The sequence below is a fragment of the Microtus oregoni genome, unplaced genomic scaffold (assembly GCF_018167655.1).
Source record: "Microtus oregoni isolate MIOR12 unplaced genomic scaffold, Mior012 000026F_ref0000081, whole genome shotgun sequence".
Lineage (NCBI taxonomy): Eukaryota > Metazoa > Chordata > Mammalia > Rodentia > Cricetidae > Microtus > Microtus oregoni.
The window spans coordinates 33,565,765-33,583,376 of record NW_024543085.1 but is presented as its reverse complement, the minus strand read 5'-3'; the positions used below and the strand labels follow the sequence as shown (position 1 = coordinate 33,583,376).

At 50.4% G+C, this 17,612-nt stretch overlaps 1 protein-coding gene across 4 annotated transcripts in view; it reads left to right on the top strand.

Annotated features, from left to right (window-relative positions):
* Positions 1 to 305: 305 nt before the first annotated feature.
* The window catches only part of Kiaa1549 (KIAA1549 ortholog), a 126,930-nt gene continuing 109,623 nt past the window's right edge, over positions 306 to 17,612 (top strand). For all 4 annotated transcript variants that reach the window (XM_041675475.1, XM_041675473.1, XM_041675474.1 and 1 more), the window contains exon 1: positions 306 to 720. In XM_041675475.1, the coding sequence (XP_041531409.1) occupies positions 579 to 720 (142 nt within the window). In that variant the 5' untranslated portion in view covers positions 306 to 578. The remainder of the gene's footprint in view (positions 721 to 17,612) is intronic.

The following is a 17,612-nucleotide window of genomic DNA, read 5'->3' as shown; positions in this document are numbered from 1 at the left end:
GGGCACTCCCTCCCCAGCCTTTCGTGTACGCGGGCTCCGGGGAAGAGAGCCCGACTTCTTTCGGCTTTGTCCGCTCTGCAGCCCGGGACCTTGGCTGCCCCGCACACACACCTGCTGCCTGCTCCGCCTGGGCGGCTCTGGAGGAGCGATCGCCAGCATCCCCGGGTTTCCGACTGTTCTTCCAGAGCCTCCCGGGTGCTGTGCTGGTGCGGGGCGGTGCCGTCCCGCTCGCCCTCCGGAGAGGCGGGTCCTGGGAGGGGGCGGGGCCCGGGACCCGCCGCGCCCTCCGCCGGGCGGCCCGCAGGCAGGCGCCGGGCCGGCCGGGAGGTGGTGCTCGCCTCCCCGAGCGGGGCCGTGCGTTGCCCGGCAGCGGCTGCGAGGCTCGGGAGGGGGCGGAGCGGCGCGGCCGGCGTGCTAGCGGCCCCTGTCCGCGGATCCGGCCCGGTCCGCCCCCGCCTCGCCGGCCTCGCTGCTCGCCGGTGCGCGGCGCCCAGTCCCCGCCGCAGGGGCCGCCCGCGTCCCGGGCCCGAGCGCGCCCACGCCGCGAGGCCGGTGTGCCGGGAAACCGACGCGTGGCCATGGAGTGGGAGCCCCGCGCCAAGGTTGCGCTGGTGCCGGGGCGGAGAGGCTGCGGGCCTTCCTCCCGCCACCGCCGCCCGGGGTTGCTGCTCCCCGGACTCTGGCTGCTGCTGCTCGCCCGGCCGGCCTCGTGCGCCCCAGGTAAGCCTCGCCGAGCCCCCGGGACGGGGCCACCACCCTGCCTGCCTTCGCTGCCGCGCTCGCCCACCCTCTGACTCCCCCCTACCCACCCATCCTCTTTTATTCTCCACCGCTCCCTCGCCCTCCTTGCTGGAGATGCTTTCCCATTCTTCCTGGGCCCAGCAAATAAAAGCATGGAGGAAATGAATAGATGCAAAGGAAAAGAGCGAGCCGTTCCTGGCCGGTCTTGGTAAAAGGTCTGCAGCCTAGCCTTCCGTGAACCATGTTGCCCGAGGCGGGTCTGGTGGTTTCTGCTCTGAAGATGCCTGATTTCTTTATCTCCTTTGCAAAATGCAGGCACTGGAATTGTGTTTGTGCACAGCTGTGTGAATGTGGCGTAGCGAATGTTTTGGGATACTTTTATTGTTGGGGCAAAGGGGTGCATCTGGTGTGTGCTGTAGAGCAGTTGTGCATTGCCGTGAACAACCAGTGTTTCCCCAGATGCAGGCAAGCTGGCCGTGTCCCCCAGTGCGCCAGGACACAAAGAACATTCAAAGAAAAATCTCTTGGAAAGCGCCCTGGCCGTGGATCTTTCCAGGGAACTAGCGATTGGTATATCCTCTACAAAGGCATTACAATGGAGTGTGAAAATATTTTGAGTCTGGAGTGTCAGGGCATGAAAGGAGTCATGGTTGGTTTTACAATAGATGCAATTTAGTGACTGTTCATCAGCATGGGATTAAGAGACATGATTTATGAGGCGTGTGGGTGGGTTTTGTTTGTCGCGGAAATGATTTAATTCATGTTGTTTCTCTGAAATGTTTATTTGTCTGCCCTGAGTGTGCATTGGGAGGATGGCCTGGAGACCATCTCCGAGGTGACACACAGGCAAGCCTGTGATTGCCCCAGCACACACACACACACACACACACACACACACGCTTGGCTACTTTGTGGGTAGGAAAGGGAAGGTGGGAGAAGCAGTTTAGGGTGGAACGCTTCTTCCCACTGCACAGGAAAAACAGAAAAGCCATGAAAGCAGCTCAGAGGAACCCTCCCTGCTTTGGGAGCGGGGCCAGAGGACTGCCAAGAGGCTTGAAGGAAGTGGAACACACCTGAACGTGTCCCTGAGGCCTGACTGTGGGTATTAGAAGCAGCTCTAGGAAGGGGATGGTGGAGGAAGGGACTTCAGGGGACGTAAGATGAGACTGCTTCACTCACTTGTGAGGAAATTAAGGCAGAATCAGCCTGCTGAAGATCGCAGGCTAGAGGGTGGAAGGAATTGCTCCATCCATCCCTTCCCTTTTGCTGAAGCTGCCAGAGATTTCCTCTAGCCGGGTGAAACCCTGCCTCAGGGAACCACACCAGAGGCGGGGTTGACAGAGCAGGTCTTTTAGGCTGTGTACAGTGGGTCCAGAAACTTTGCCCAAGGTACCACCTCCAGTCTCAGTCTCAGGCCACGAGAGTTCAGTGTTCAGAGGAGAGGAGTCAGCCCTTTGGAGTGCTCTTGTCTTTAGTCAGCAGAGAAAGGTGGATCTTGTTGGAGTTGCTCATCACGGGACCTCGGCTGCCAGTTGTTTTCACTGACATGCGTGTAGGGTGTTGTGTTTTATATACATGACCTAGTCCCATTGGGACTTAGATTTTAGGGTTCCTACTTTATAGCGGAGGGTCTTAACAGGTGTTTAGGAGAGTCTGTCTCCAGACTCTGCGATACTCTTAGCTTCTGGAGCCCCAGTGTTTCCCACACTCACATTGCCATCTGAATATTCTAGAGAGGCTGTAGAAGATAAAGTTACTTTGCTGAATTTAAAGTCAGCAGTGGGCCAGTCTACACTGCTTCACCCTCCTTTAGTGACTCTTTTCTGTTTCCCTGCTACCCCTAATCCAAATATCCCGCCTGGAGATGCGAAGTTATCCGTCTCTTCTAGAGCTGACGTCACAGAGGCAGAGACTTCACCTTTGCACTAAGTTGCTCACTGGGCTTCTCTGGTTTGCACAGCTGCTTCTGGGCAGGAGCACAGAGTGCGATGCAGTGGGCATAGCATCCAGCTCCAGGGCCCGGCCTCGGGGCCCCAACTGCAAACCCAGAGTTATTGCGTAAGCAAGTGTGGACGTTTATACCCACTCTGAGGGAACTGTTGGGTGGAGGGTCTTCAGGGATGACTTCTTGATGGTGGCCTGATGGCAGGCTCTGGGAATCCAGCTGGGTGGAGGGTGGCTTGTGGGATGTCTGGGGACAGCCAGTAGCTGTTGATCTGGGATGCGATGGCACCAGGACCCTCTCATCTTAGTGATGTACTTTCAGTAGCAGTGTGGGCATGGGCTTTGCTTAGGGCCTGTCCTGAGGGTGCAGGGGGTGCCTTAATCCTGCCTGCAGTTCCTCTGGGAGGCAGCAGTCCCTTCTGCGTCTGGATGATAAGTTCCCTGCCTTCAGCATCTTTCTCTTTGGCTCAGTGGAGGTGACTTCCAGGTGGTCCCCTTATTACAGTCTTCAGTGAGATCTCTGCGCTGTATTGCTCTGTTGTCCATTTCTATTTCCTGTAGCGTTTTAAATGCATGTTTTTTTTTCTTTTTAAAGAAAGCATTTATAGGTTTGGTTCTGATTTCACTGTTGTGGAGACAACCTGAAATGCTTGGGGACTTATTTTGAAGGTAGTGCTTTTAGATAGCCAGCCACTAACAGCAGAAAAGGAGAGAATGGCACCCCGATCCTTATTCAGAGACTAGGCTATTAAGAATTATGATCATCATGACATTGGCAGCGCCGCAGAATCTGGGAGTTAGTGAAAGGTAGAGAACGCAGTCACTAAGAACTTGGGGTAGGATTTAGCAGTAGAGCACTGGGCAGCATGCATAGGCTCTGGGTTCAATCCCCAGGATGGCTCACCCACGATTCCACAGCTCATAGATGGCACTGTGTTTGGTTTAGGTTTTGTTTGTTTTCGAGGTAGACTTTTGTTATAAAACCCAGGCCTTACTATGTGGACCAGACTGGCCTCAAACTCACAGAGATTCTCCTATCTCTGCCTTACCAGTGCTGGGATTACAGGTATGCAACACCATGCCTGGCTCCTTTGATTATTTTAAACACTTTTGTTATCTAAATTTGTAATACATTGTTTCAATTTTTACCTTTTACACTTCTTTAGTGTTGAGTTTTTATTTGTATTCTTTGAATTTTTTCGCTGTTCCTACTATCACATTCCCCCTTCTGATGTGTTTTCTTTTACATTTAATTAATCAATTAATTAATTTTTGAAGCAAGGTCTCATATAACTCAGGCTGGCCTCAAACTCACCATACAGCTGAGGATGACCTTGAACCCCTGACCCGCCTGCCTCCTCCTTCCCAGTGCTGGAATTGCAGGCATCACTGTACCCAAGTTACTTGCTGGTGGTTAAACTTAGGGCTTTGTGCATGCTAGGCAAGCACTGTGTCCCAGCCTCTTCTTTTACATTTTACATAATTGAAAAAAGAGTTAGTGGGTTTACTTGTGCGCGTCGGTACGGGTATGTGCTGTGGCGAGAGTGTGGAGGTTGGAGGACAACTTTGTCCAGTTGGTGCTTCCGCTTGTACGTGGGTTGTGGGCATCAAACTCAGGTTGCCTTGCTGCAGTGCCAAGTGCCTCTGCCTGCTGAGTCATCTCACTGGCCCCACTTTTTATATAATTTGGAGACACAGAAGTGGGCAGTTGTTGTGATTAGCAAGATCTGCTTTCTCTTTGTGCGTTTGTGCTATGGCTTGTTTAATTTTTCTCTGTCTTAATGAGCTGCTGGTCATTTCAAGGTGAGTATTTGTAAGACCTCTTTTAGAATTGTAAACAGGGAATTAAAATGCATGCGAAGTGTGATTCCCAGACCTCCTGCACCCTGCGATTTGGGGTTGGGGAATGCTTGTTCAGAGTTTAAACTTCTGAAATAGAGTGTGGTATTGCAAGCCTTTAATCTCAGCACTTGAGGTAGAGGCTGGGGGATCTTGAGTTTGAGGCTAGCCTGGCCTACATGGTGAGACTTTGCCTCAAACAAACAGGAACAGAACCCAAAACAACAACAGGATTTAGGTGTCTGGAGCTCATCTTTCCCTAAATTCTAATCTTTTGATAGAGTCTGGGGATCTTTATCATACCAATTTAAAGCTCAGCTGTAGGGATTTGATGCTTTGGAACTGTTTTTCTAAATAGTGTGAGCCATCACGTGAATATTAATAGGGACAGATGTTTTATGTCTTATGGTCGTCTTTTTTATTTTAGGTTTTATTTATGTATTTTGAGTGTATGAGTACAGGTGCCTTTGAGGACAGAAGAGGGCATCAACTCCCCTGGAACTGGAGTTACAGACAGTTGTGAGCCACCATGTAGATTCTGGGATTTGAACCCCCGTCTTCTGCAAGAGCAGCCAGAGCTCTTAACGTCTGAGCCGTCTCTCCTGCCCTGCAGCTGTCTTTTTACCATTAGAACATTTGAATTAAACCATCCTCTTGGGACTGGTTTTGGCGTTTCTCTTGATGCTTTGGTCTTTACTGGGTCACAGGACTCTGCCTTGGTTCTCCCTCCGTGGCAGCTTCAGTCTGTCAGGAAGTTGCCTCCCTCCAGCCTGAAAACAGAACCCTCACCAGGGGACTCTTAAAAGTCACCAGGGACCTGAAGCAGGGGTTTTCTGTCTGCCCTGGGTGGTGGCGGCAGCTAATTACCGTGGTGATAATTACACCAGGTGGCTTTTCCTAGCGAGGAAGATGCCGTTCTGACTGGTGGCATCTGTTTGAAGTTACGACTGCCCAGCTTTTTTCATGTGTGCTCGTGTGGCAGGGTTGCTGGACAGCTTAGACGTCAGGTGTCTGATGTCTAAAGGACACCCCTTTTAAGTCTATCTAGCTTACTGTGGGACCACAGACACGTAGCCCTTGTCCACGTCAGTGGTGGAGGTAAAGTTCCCCTTTGGCTATCTTGGACGCCTTGGAAATGTATAGATGCAACTGGCCTGTTCCTGTCTTTGTCTGTTAGATACGCCAGGCCGAGGATCTGCCGAAGACAGACAGATTCCTCTTCTCGTTGCATTAGCAACTTAATTTTTTTTTTTTTGAAACAGGACCTCACATATCTCAGGCTGACTGCTTATTTGACAGGTAGTTGGGGCTGGCCTTGAACTTTGATCTCATACCTCCACCTCCTAAGTGCTGAGATTACAAGCATGCAGCACCATCATGGCTGGGATTAAACCTAGGGCTTCATGCATGTGAGGCAAACATCCTACCCCCAATTCTTGTTTTTTCTTTTTTTTTTAAACTGTCTGCTGGTTGTCACTCCTGTAGTCACAACTTTCTCAGGAGGCTGAGGCAGGAGAATAGAAAAGTTGGATGACAGTAGCCTGGTGAATAAGTGGGACTCCACCTCCAAGTAAAACTGGAAAAAGGGTGGAGGCTTACGGCTCAGTAAGAGGGTGCTTGCTACCAAGCCTGATGACCTGGAACCCACATAGGGAATGGAGAGAACTAACTCTTACAGTTGTCCTTTGATCTTCACACGCGTGCACACACTCAAACAAAACGAATGAATAATAAATAAATAAATTCTACCAAAAATAGGGGGAAAGTGAAAAAAAAATGGCTGGGGATGTAGCTCAAGCAGTCCAGCAATTGCTTAGCCCGCGCCCATTCTTTCCCCTCTGTTGGCAGTGTTGCGGGTACCAAGCGCTGCGGCCTGCAGCTTCCAGCATCTGTGCTCATCGGTGACGATTTCTGCTCCTCTCACTGCCGTTCACATCCCGCAGCAGCATCCGCTCCTGGCAGATAGAATTTGCACGGTCCCACCCTAGACGTTCTGAATTGAGATCCAAATCGGCCAAGTTCCTAGGTCAAGTTCAACTTTGAGAGGCCCTGGGTGTGGAGGCAAAGCTTCCAGTTCAGCCTCCTGGGGCTAGGTAGTGTCAGCCTCAGCTCCCTCTTCCCTAGTGCCCTGAGCTCCTGAACTCCCGCAGGACTTTTCTCTCAGCGCCTGCTCCCTGTGCTCTCCACAGTCGGTGACTAAGTACAATGGCTGCCCCTAGGACTCTGCTTTGGTCTTCTTGAGTGCCATTTAGGGGATGTGAAGCGAAGTCTCCATGCAGTTCTATCTTGCATTACTCCAGTGATTACTGATGCTGGGCACCTGTTATAGACCTCTTGACCATTTTTGTGTCTTGAGAACTTCCTGTTCAGATCCTTTGTCCTTAAACTTACTAGAATAGTGCTACTTCTTTTAGGCAGTGCCCATGTTCTGGTTGCTGTAACTGTGTTGGCAATGGATACAGTGGGTGATGCGTATTCTGCATATTGGTGCTGCCGTGGCCCAACGTGGCTAGTAAAAGAGGTAGAGGGATGGATGCCTTCCCCATGTGGATATCCAGCTTCTGTGAGGCTGTTTCTCAGCTCGGGAGTGGCAGTGTTGGGGAGGGCCCAGGCCTTTGGAGGGCAAGTGTCTCCTGCTTTGTGTGCTTGCTGTGTATGCTCAAGACATGAAATAAGATGGTAAGGAGTTCAAGAGGTAGCGTAGACATGAGCCAGTGTTGGGGCCGGAGGAGACAGATGTTGCTGGAAGGGGAGGCAGAGAGGGCAGGAGTGGATTTGCTCACATTTGGAAGGGATGGGAGCCAGGGCAAGCATGGAGAAATTCATTCTAGAGAGGAGGAAACTAGAGGAGACTCAGGCAGACAGCTCTGGGGGCAGAGACACCTTGAGTGAGTGACTATTCATGGAGGGAGGGAGGTGTTGAGTGGAGGTGGAACTGGGAGCAGAGAAGATGCCTCTGCTTTCCATAGAAGAGGGGAATGCCAGAATGCCAGGCAGGGAGTTAGAAGGACAGTCCTGGTAGTCGGCCAGGGGGACATTCTGCTCGTCCCACCAGAGACTTGGTGGGGAATGAGCAGGTGGCTCTGGCCCTGAGTTGGGACGGTCAGGACTAGTGGGGAGGCTGTTCTTCCTCTGGTATGCTGGGCGTTCACAGCCCTGTGCCGTCATTTGGAAACTTGCTGAGGCCTTGTTTTTGCTCCTCTTGTTTGGGCCTGTGGAAAGAGCCCTCCATCACTTAGCCTTTTGGGTGCGGGGATTAACTTTGGAGCCAGATAGTCTGAAGGTCTGTTTTAAAATGCTGGGGGAGCTTTCAAAGGATGGGGTGGGGGGACTGAAAACATACAGAACAAATGGTCTTGTGGAGTCAGCTTTAGGGGACTTGGGCAAAGGCCAGGAGCCCAGGGTTCTCTACTCCAGTGTGGTCCCCCAAACAGGCAGCATCAGCATTACCTGGGAGTCTGTCAGAAACTCAGAGGCTCGGCAGGACTGGTGGAAAGTACCCGAAATCCCAGCACTCAGGAGGTGGAGGGGGGGCGATCAGGAGTTCAAGGTCAACTCTGGAGTCACAGAGAGCTATTGGCCAGTCTGGGCTATACTTGAACATGTCAAAGAAGTGCCCCCTCCACCCCCCGGTTGAGGTAGCTACCTTTTAGGCATCTTCACATGATTTGTGTGTTCCCTGAGGTTTGGAAGCTCAAGCCTCAGCAGTTTCTTGACGAGCTTGGGCGCCTGCACAGATTTTTGGTTTCTCCCTAGTTAGTGAGGAGTCCTTGAGTTACTGTAAAAGCCCCACCCGGATTTCTGGGGGTGTGGAAGATAGCAGCCTGAGCTGGTGTCTGACTGGATGGGGTCAGAGATCTGCGGCTGATCCGAGCTTTGCTACTGGGGACAGTGTGACTGGCCCTGATTCCCTAAGCTGTGTGAACCGGAGTCAAGTGGGCTAGGCGTTAAGGATTGTAGATAAGGGGGGACAAATGGTGACCAGTGGGTATGGGGGACACAGACAAATGGTGACCAGCGGATGTGGGTGTGTCTTCAGCTCCCAAGAGGGAGGAAGTTGAGGCACACTGTAACAGTAACATAGGTGGACCTCAGGCGCTGTGACTGACACCAGTCAAGGGTGGAAGGACAGATGCTGGACAGTTCTCCTTGGGCGAGGTGCTGGGTGTAGTGGAAGTTTTAGTCAGTCCAAAAGGTGGTTGTTGCCTGGGCCTGGGAGGCGGAGCATAGAGAGCTGTATACAGTCACAGAGGGTCAGTTTCCTAACGGGAAGTGTTTAGGAGTTAGTTGTTTACAAAGTGACAGTGGTGGTGAAGTGGGGCCTGGTTGTTGCATCATGCTTTATGCTGTTATGACGGAGTGACCATCACGCTGAGCCTCTGTGGCCTAAGCAAGTGGGAGGTGGCCTTGGGAACCCCAGTCAGAGTCAGGTGATGGCAGTGGGTTGGGAGACAGGTCAGCAGCTGCTGGCCAGGGCAGTGGTAACAAGGTTTCCCAGCATCCTGTGGTTCCAGCGGAGCTCTCCAGGACTTCAGGACGGCCTTGCCTTGTCTCACTTGACCTGACCTCTCCTCCCTTCTTTTCTCAGGTCATTGAGGTTGAGGGCTTTTTCCTGAGCCACTGTTGGCTGGGGCCTGGGCTGGGCAAGACAACTGTACAGAAGGGTTGATGTACAGAAGGGTCTGCATAGAGGCTGAATAGAATTATAAAAATTTCTTTTTCTTTTTTCTTCCTTCCTTCTTTTTTCTTTTTTTTCTTTTGGTTTTTTTTTTTTTTTTTTTTTTTGGTTTTTTTCGAGACAGGGTTTCTCTGTGGCTTTGGAACCTGTCCTGGAACTAGCTCTGTAGACCAGGCTGGTCTCGAACTCACAGAGATCCGCCTGCCTCTACCTCCCGAGTGCTGGGATTAAAGGCGTGCGCCACCACCGCCCGGCCTCTTTTTTCTTTTTTTTTTTTTTGGTTTTTTTTTTGGTTTTTCGAGACAGGGTTTCTCTGTAGCTTTGGAGCCTGTCCTGGAACTCCCTTTGTAGACCAGGCTGGTCTCGAACTCACAGAGATCCGCCTGTCTCTGCCTCCCGAGTGCTGGGATTAAAGGCGTGCGCCACCACCGCCCGGCTCGGCCTCTTTTTTCTTTTCTTTCTTTTTGTGACAGGGTTTTGCTACACCTAAGTGATCCCCCGCTTTCATATAGTGTAAAAAAATTTTGTCAAAGCCCACTGTCCTCGACAACCCTTGGAACTGGGCTTTTGCTTGTTTTTATGTGTTTTGAGGGCTACAATAGCTTTATTGGTTTCCCTCCCTGATTATAAAAACAATATGCGTTGCTTGCCGTAATTAGTGCTTGCTGTTCCTTCTGTCTAGAACATTCTTATCTCAGATGTTATCTTCAGTTCCTTCCTTTCCTGCAGGTTTCATCTCAGCCCCCACACAGTCAGAAGAGGCATTCCCCAGCAAGAGCCTTTCATGGCTCCTCAGCTCCCGCCTGCTTTGTTCTGTGCGCGACACTGTCACCACCTGTTTCTGTCCGTCTGTTTATTCTCAGTCCCCTCCACTAGACCACAGGTTCCAGCAGGACAGGCTTGCATTGCTTAGTGTTTTGGTTCTGTGTCCTTTGCCCATTTTTGTAGCCTGTCTCCCTGTGTGCTGGGCCCTCGGGCTATACCACGTGTCCCTCGGTGGTGGATACCATCAGTGGTTGGGCAGAGAAGGGGAAGACTTAGAGATTCAGTCTGGGGTGCTCGCGAGCCCCATTGCAAGGTGTCTGCGTTAGTGTGCTGTGGTGTCCAAAGTGCCACCAGTGGGGGACTTAACCGGCAGAAGTGGTGCTCTGTAGCTGGAGATCCCTCTGAAGGTGCTGAAGTTTTTTCTGTTCCAGGTCATGCCGGTAGCTGTGGCAGTTTCATTGCTCCATCTTCCCTGTGCGTCATTTCCAATTTTACTTTTCTGTAAGATTGGTCATGATGGATCAGGGACTCACCTACTTGTGTCTGATCTCATGTTAATTATTTATCTCTGTGGTGATGAGCTCTTGCCACATGCGGTTATGCTCTGAGGTCCTTGGGGCGAGGGCTTTGTAGGAACCTTTTGGTTCAGCCCTTAACAGTAAAGTTTGAATTAAAAGCTGAAGGGGGCAGAAGGCAGGGCCAGAAGGTCTTTCAAGGGACAGCGTTCCCAGCAGAGGACATGGCCATGCAAAGCCTTACGGCAGGAAGTCATCCAAGAATGGGTCTCAGAGGAGACCAGTGTAAAGTGTGGAGGTGGCAGGATCAAGGATTAGATGTGAGAGGAAGTGGGTCCTGGCAGTGGAGGATCACGAGAGGGCTGTCATCAGGTGGGATTTGCTATGTAAAACATCACTGAGTGCCTTCAGGTGGTTTGGAAAACTTACAAGCTAGCAAGCAAGAATCACCTATACATCCTACTACTTCAGACAACTGCTGTGGCATTGTGGTGTCTCTCCTTTTAGTTTTCCACACGTACAAGCGCCCGTGAACACACGTGCAAAGCGGTCGAATCATATCTGACATGTCGTTTGGCGATCTGCATTTTTCCACTTCACACTCCTTCCTGGGATCTTGGTGTTGTCAGGAAGTGCGGGTCTACACCACAGGCCAGTTTTCCGTAGAGATCCCAGGGCCGAGGGACTAGAGAGAGGGTTTAGTGGGTTCTGTGGATGTTCTCTGCTGCGTGTAACCAGGTTAATGGGTTGTAATTTATGGCTTTGCACTCTTGAGTGTTACCACTGCACGTATATCTTTACACACTTTTCTAGTAACTTCTGTGGGATAAATTCCCAGAAATAGACTCACTGGCCTAGGCAGGATGCACACATTAAATTTTGATGCGCCCTGCCAAATTGCTCTCTAGAAAAGTTGAAGCAGTCCGCATTCTCTCTAGCAATGAGTCAGAGGTGCTGGTGTCGTTTCCTCTTTCTGAAACACAGCCCGTTACCCATCTCTGGGCTTTGCCAAGCTCGAAGGTGAGACCCATCCTACAGCTGCATCTTTTTGATTGCGAATTGGCATTTGAGTCTTTGATCAGGTTCCCCTTTGGCGCTCTTTCTCTGGCTTTCTGTAGAAATCCCAGGGCCGAGAGACTAGAGAGAGGGTTTAGTGGGTAGGAGCCCTTGGTGAGTAAGCATGAAGTGACCGTGGGGACCTGAGTTCAGGGACCCAGCACTTATGTAAGAAAAAAAAATCTTTTATACCAATATTCCCAGAACTGTGGGGAGTGGAGACAGGAGGATGTCTGGGACTTGCTGGCTGCCAGCCTAGCTACGAGTTAAGTGAGAGACCCTGACCCAAAAGGAGCAATAGAGCAGGGCAGCTGATAGCTACTCTGACCTCAGCGCACGCACCCAGGTGCACACACACGCACACCACTCCCTCAAACAAACCCCGGAGCTGTCCTGGGAAGAGCAACGGTAGCCGTCCAAGCGTGGTGGGAGGCAGGGTAGCTCCTGTTTCACCTACAGAACAGCTCTGGAAGCTAGGTAACCCTGCTGTGCCTAATCCAGGAGCGAAGACAGACCTTCACGGGCTCCCCTGCTCCGTTCAGGCCATGTAGCTCCTGAGTCCTCTAAACCCCAGGGGTGGGTGTGCACACCCCAGCCAGGCGCCTGTGGTCTGGGTCTCGTTACTAGAGGGCTCTGTGGTGTCTCCCGCGAAGGTGTACATTCACAGGTTTTGCTTGCTTGGCGGAGTGAACTCCGTCTACAGTCACGTACAGTCTCCATAGTCACAGTGGTCTGTGACCCCCGGGGAGCACCTTGCCCACCGGTGGCACTGCACAAGTTTTGACCAAAGGTCTGTTGAGAAGAATGAGTAAGGCAGGCTTTCCAAAGCTACAGATTGGATGGACAGTCGTTTAGTTTAGTTCCAGCAATTGAACATTTAACAGGAATGGTTTCAGGAGAAATGAAAGTTCTCTTTACAGAGTGTGTTCTGTTTCTCCCAGCCTGGAGGGTAATGGTCCGTAATGTTGGGTGACATTTTCTCCCTGCATTTCCCTGGTTACTGCCACCTGGATCACATCCTTGTGGACCTGATGACATTGTTACATAAACGATGCTGTTTCTCTGTGGTTTGGTTTCTGATGGCTTCTTCTTTGATCATGAATAGGATATGCCTCTGGTTAGAAAATCAATTTCTCATTAACTTTCTGGTTTTGATGGGAGGAAGTCAGTGCCTTCATCACCTTGTTCCAAACCCAACAGTGGGGGCTGGAGAGATGGCTCAGTGGTTAAGAGCACTGGCTGCTCTTGCTGGAGGGCCTGGGTTCGATTCCCAGCAACCACATGATGACTCACAATTGCCTGTAACTTCAGTCCCAGGGATTTGGTGTCCTCTTCTGTCCTCTGTGGGCACCAGGCATACGTGTGGTATATAGACATACATGCATGCAAAACACCATACGTATAAAATAAAAGTTAAGAAAAAAGATTATAAACAAAACCAAGACAGCCAACATGGTGAGCGACTTTCACACTTTCTCCACTCTCTGAGCTTTCTTAGTTCTAAGGGAAAAGAAAATGAAAACCCAAATAGCAGTATATTAGTATGTTGCATTTGTGCCAGGATCTGATGTTAAATATTAACTTTCTAAATGATTCCCAGAAACACTGGTCTTGGGACTATTGTTTTTTTTAAAGAAGTTATTGTTATTATTGTGTGTGCCCATGAGGTTGGGGTGTGTGTGTGGACCACAGCATGCAGATAGAGGTCAGAGGACAATAATACAGATGTCACCCCATTCCTGGGGAGGGGAAGGGAGTGACCAGTACAGGTGTGGGTCACGTGAGTAAGTGACTGGGAGAAGGCTGCTGTTGAGATGTGATGTCCAGCAGCCTCCTGTTTCTTCTTAAGTGACACAGTCATCACATACAAAGTGAGTCACAGTTGTAATTTTTATGGCTCACAGAAGAAGGAATCAACATGGATTCTTGAAAGTAGGGTAGAGTGGGGGAATCTAGAGGGGGACGGAGTAGGTGCAGGCCTGGAGAGCCAGACCACAGTGTGTCCCCATCCTGAGGGAAACCAACTGCCTCATGCCATGACAGAGAAGGCTCATCAGGAGTTTGATCCCTCTGTAGGTCCAGCCTAGGGCATGAGTCTGATGATCTTTTCCCTACACAGCTTCTCTAACAGCTTCTCTCTCAGATTTCCCTCAGCCTTTGGCGTTTCTACTGTAGACTTGGAAAGAGGCTCTCCAGGAGTCTCTCTGCGTGAGCCCTGGAAATGTCTTTTGACCTTTAAATGGGCATCTCTTCAGCCATTTTTTTAAGTGTCAAGCTTCATGCTCCTAGTTGTCTATGGACATGACTTGAGATGATTAAAAAAAAATAGTGTCTGGCTAATTGCCTTGAAGGAATTAATTAGTGTGCCCCCAATTTTTAGGATACTTGGTCACTTGATAAAAAAAAGTATGCATGAGGTTGAGAGGAGAAACTTGGGCAGATGAAGCACTGTGGCTTGAGGGAATGAGCAAAGACTTGCCTACTCCTGAGAGAAAGTACAGACCAGCCGGAGTCAGGGGCAGAAGTCCAGGTCAGACAGAGGACAGTGTCACTGAATAACCAAGAGGGTCACTTGGACCCGCAGTGTTCTCAGAGCAGATTCCTGGGGGTGGAGTTTTAGGCGGAGCTGAGACAGGCTTTCTTAGCTCAGACACCAGGAGATGGTTAAAACAGTGTTAGAACATCTAAGTAACTGATTCTAAAGAGAAAACAGGACCCAGCAAGATGGCTCAGTGACTGAAGACGCTTGCTGCCGAGCCTGACAAGGTGAGGTAGGGTCCCTGGGATCTGTGTGGCAGGAGGAGAGACCCAGCTCCTGCAACTTGTCCTCTGACCGCCACATGGTGTATGTGTGTTATCACCCCCACACTCAATAAATAATAAATGCCATTAAAAAATGAAAACTCATAATATACAGACTGATGTGGGAGAACTGTTGGCCGCAGGACAGAACAGATCTGTTTTACTTGTCAGTAGTGTCTTCTGTGTTCCCCTCTTTCTGAGGGGACGGCTGGAGGGTGGCCAGTCTGTTTGGGTCATCTTGGGTTGCCGCTTTCCCCTGAGGAGGCTGCTTTCCGTTGTGAGCGTGAGCAGGCCTCTCTGGACCCAGGAGAAGAGCACTCACTCCCTGATGTGGGGTTGGAGCCACACGACACTGAACCAGACGATGAGCGGCCCCATCTCTAAGTGCAAGCGCAGGCGTGGCTGTCGTCATGGGGAGCGTGTGAGAGATTGTTAAGTAGCTCCCGAATCATAGAACCTGACAGCTGGTAAGTTACATAAATATTCATATATGTATCAGTTTCTACTTCTGTGGCTCTGACAGGATGCTCCAGGGCCCACAGTTTAAGGATGCAGGAGGCTGTAGGAGTCGGAGGCTGACTGTCGGGCACGCCTAGCGGGGGGTGTGTCAGCTGCTTATCACTCTGTTTGAGCCTCTGCAGGGTTCTGCAGCCGGAGCGTTTGCGGATGTGCGAGGGTGTACCTGCCTACACGCAGACTCGATAATATGTGGGTGCTTAGGCGGGGAGATTGAGTAGTAGAGGGTAGATCAAGGAGAGCAGGGACAGAGCAGATCAGGAGGGGCCAGCAAGTGACCATGGGAAGCCAGCTGCACTCAGAGTCACATGCTTTGAAGTAGTTGGTTGAGCTTTGTGAGGTGACTTTGAATGTCTGTCCATTCCCATAGCTGGGTCCCTTGGTTGTGTCCCTTACCAGTGTGTCCAATAAAGTCCATTAGGACAGAGTGACGTCTCAGCTATCAGTGTTTCTGGCTGGTTTCATCTTCATTTCATTGGTGTTCCTGAATGGGTGGAACAGCCTCCTCCCGCTTCCCTTCCTTGGGTCTAGCCTCTCCTCCTACCACACTGCCCTCCATTAACCAATCCAGGTTTCTCCATAGGGAGAGCCTCCTAAGCTGTTTATATACTTGTGTGCTTTATATACGCTGTTCCGTCTTCCCAAACGCTCTTCCCCTCCTTGTTGGCCTTGTTTCACTCCTCCCTCAAAGATCTCAGGCCACACATCACCCTCCCTACCAGGCATATAGAAGCAAAACGGCTTAGATGCCCTCTGTCCGTGTGCGACTCAACAAGACTCATGACCTCCTGTGAGTAGATCTCTTCTTGTTTACTGTCTCCTCTTCGGTGTGCACCGTGGCTGGGCTCACTATCCTCAGTGAACACCTGATGAATTGTTAAATGGATGGGTTTTGGAGGAGTGGTTCCATGAGTGACCCGTTGGCTGGATAAATGATTGTTTGTATGCTGGAATGAGCTAGAACAACTAATGACATGGTGAGCTTGGTGCCGTGGCTTCTCTCTTGTAGATAAATGGCTCTTGGGAAGCTGACACCCTTCATCTTTCATTACTCCCTCTCTACAGTGCCTTTCTCCCACTTCCACGCTTAGACCCCTTCACACCCTCTTTCCGTCTATCTTTATCACTCTCTTGGCTTCAGGAGTCACCGCCGTGGGGTCAGACCCCACCCTACATCTTTGTCCCAGATTCATCCCAACATAAGCTGCTGTGATTGATTGGCGGTCAGTCTAACCTGAAAATGGCAGACATACAGATCTCTGCATGCTGATCCCCCTGTTGAGATAGAAAAGCTTTTTAGTCTCTGATTGTAAATGATACTCATTTCAGATGCTTTGGACTATGAGCTCTACTTAGAAGAAGGTACCCACCTTTGCTCCTGTTCCATAAATAGTTTGATACACATCTTCCTAGTCTTTTTGTGTGTGTTTGTTCACGTGTGCACAGGTGTGCGTGTGTGCATGTGTATGCATGTGCGTGTGGAGATTAAGGTCCACCTTGTCTGTTGGCCTTGGGAGCCATCCACCTTGTCTTTTGAGAGAGACCCTCAGTGGCCTGGGGCTGTCTATTTAGGTTAGGCCTGCTGGCGGATGAGCCCTGAGAATCCGCCTGTCTCCACCTCCTCCAACACCATTGTGCCTGGGTTTTTGACTTGAGTTTTAGGGGTGACAATTCAAGCCACTCTTACTGTTTTCTCTCTCTCTGCTCCCCTCTTCCTGTTTTAAAAATTGTGCATGCATGTATATGTAGTTGACTGGAGTTTTTCAAAAACTAGAAATGGGATTGTACTAGCCACAGATTTTTTTACCTTCCAATTTTCATTTTATTGTAAATGTTTTTCATAATGCTTTAAAAAATTTTCTTTGAGACAAGGTTTCTCTCTGCAACTTTGGAACCTGTCCTGGAGCTCACTCTGTAGACCAGGCTGGCCTTAAACTCACAGAGATCTGCCTGCCTCTGCCTCACGAGTGCTGGGCTTAAAGATGTGAACCACCACCATCTGGTCCTCTTTAAAATATTTTCAAGCAAGCATGCAAGAGAATCCAGCCTCTGGCCTTATGCATGCTAGGCACTAGCTGTACCCCTGAGTTGCATCCCAGCCATTCCTAAACCACTCAGGATCTCATTGGTCTTCCTGTGATGAACCTCTGTGCATAGTTCTTTGAGCTTCTGTTTATTTCCTTCAGGACAGTTTTAAGGAAGCAGTTGGATCACAAAGGGTAGATTTGGAGGAGAAAAAAAAAATCCCTGAGTCAGTGTACATCAGAAAGCGTTACAGCGTGTTGGGGAATGGGCCCAGCGTTGGGATCTTGAGCAGCTTTTAAAGGAGACCAGCTGGGCAATCGCTGCTTGCCCCCAGGCCTGCTGTCTGGTTATCCTCATCCTTCATCCACGAGCACGTGTTGGCCCACCAAGGGTCAGCACTTTGGCCACTTGTGAAGACAAAAGCCCAGGAATCAGGTGGGTGTCCCTGGGGATCTTAACTGCCCTGGAACAGGTGAGCATCGCTCTTCTCTAGGGCCCATGACATGAGTTTGTACAAAAGGACCAGAGCTTGAGGAAGTGGGTGGGGCTCTCCTCCCTGAGCCTCTGAGCCGGCCACACATTTCTCCACAGCAGAGTGCCTCTTCCTTGACCCTCCTTTCCCCACAGCTGTATTTAGTGTCTCTGTTCTCACTATTCCCAGCTTGAATTACAGTGATTACTTGATTTCCAGAATTGTGGTTAAAGTGCATATGGCATGAGATTTGCCATCA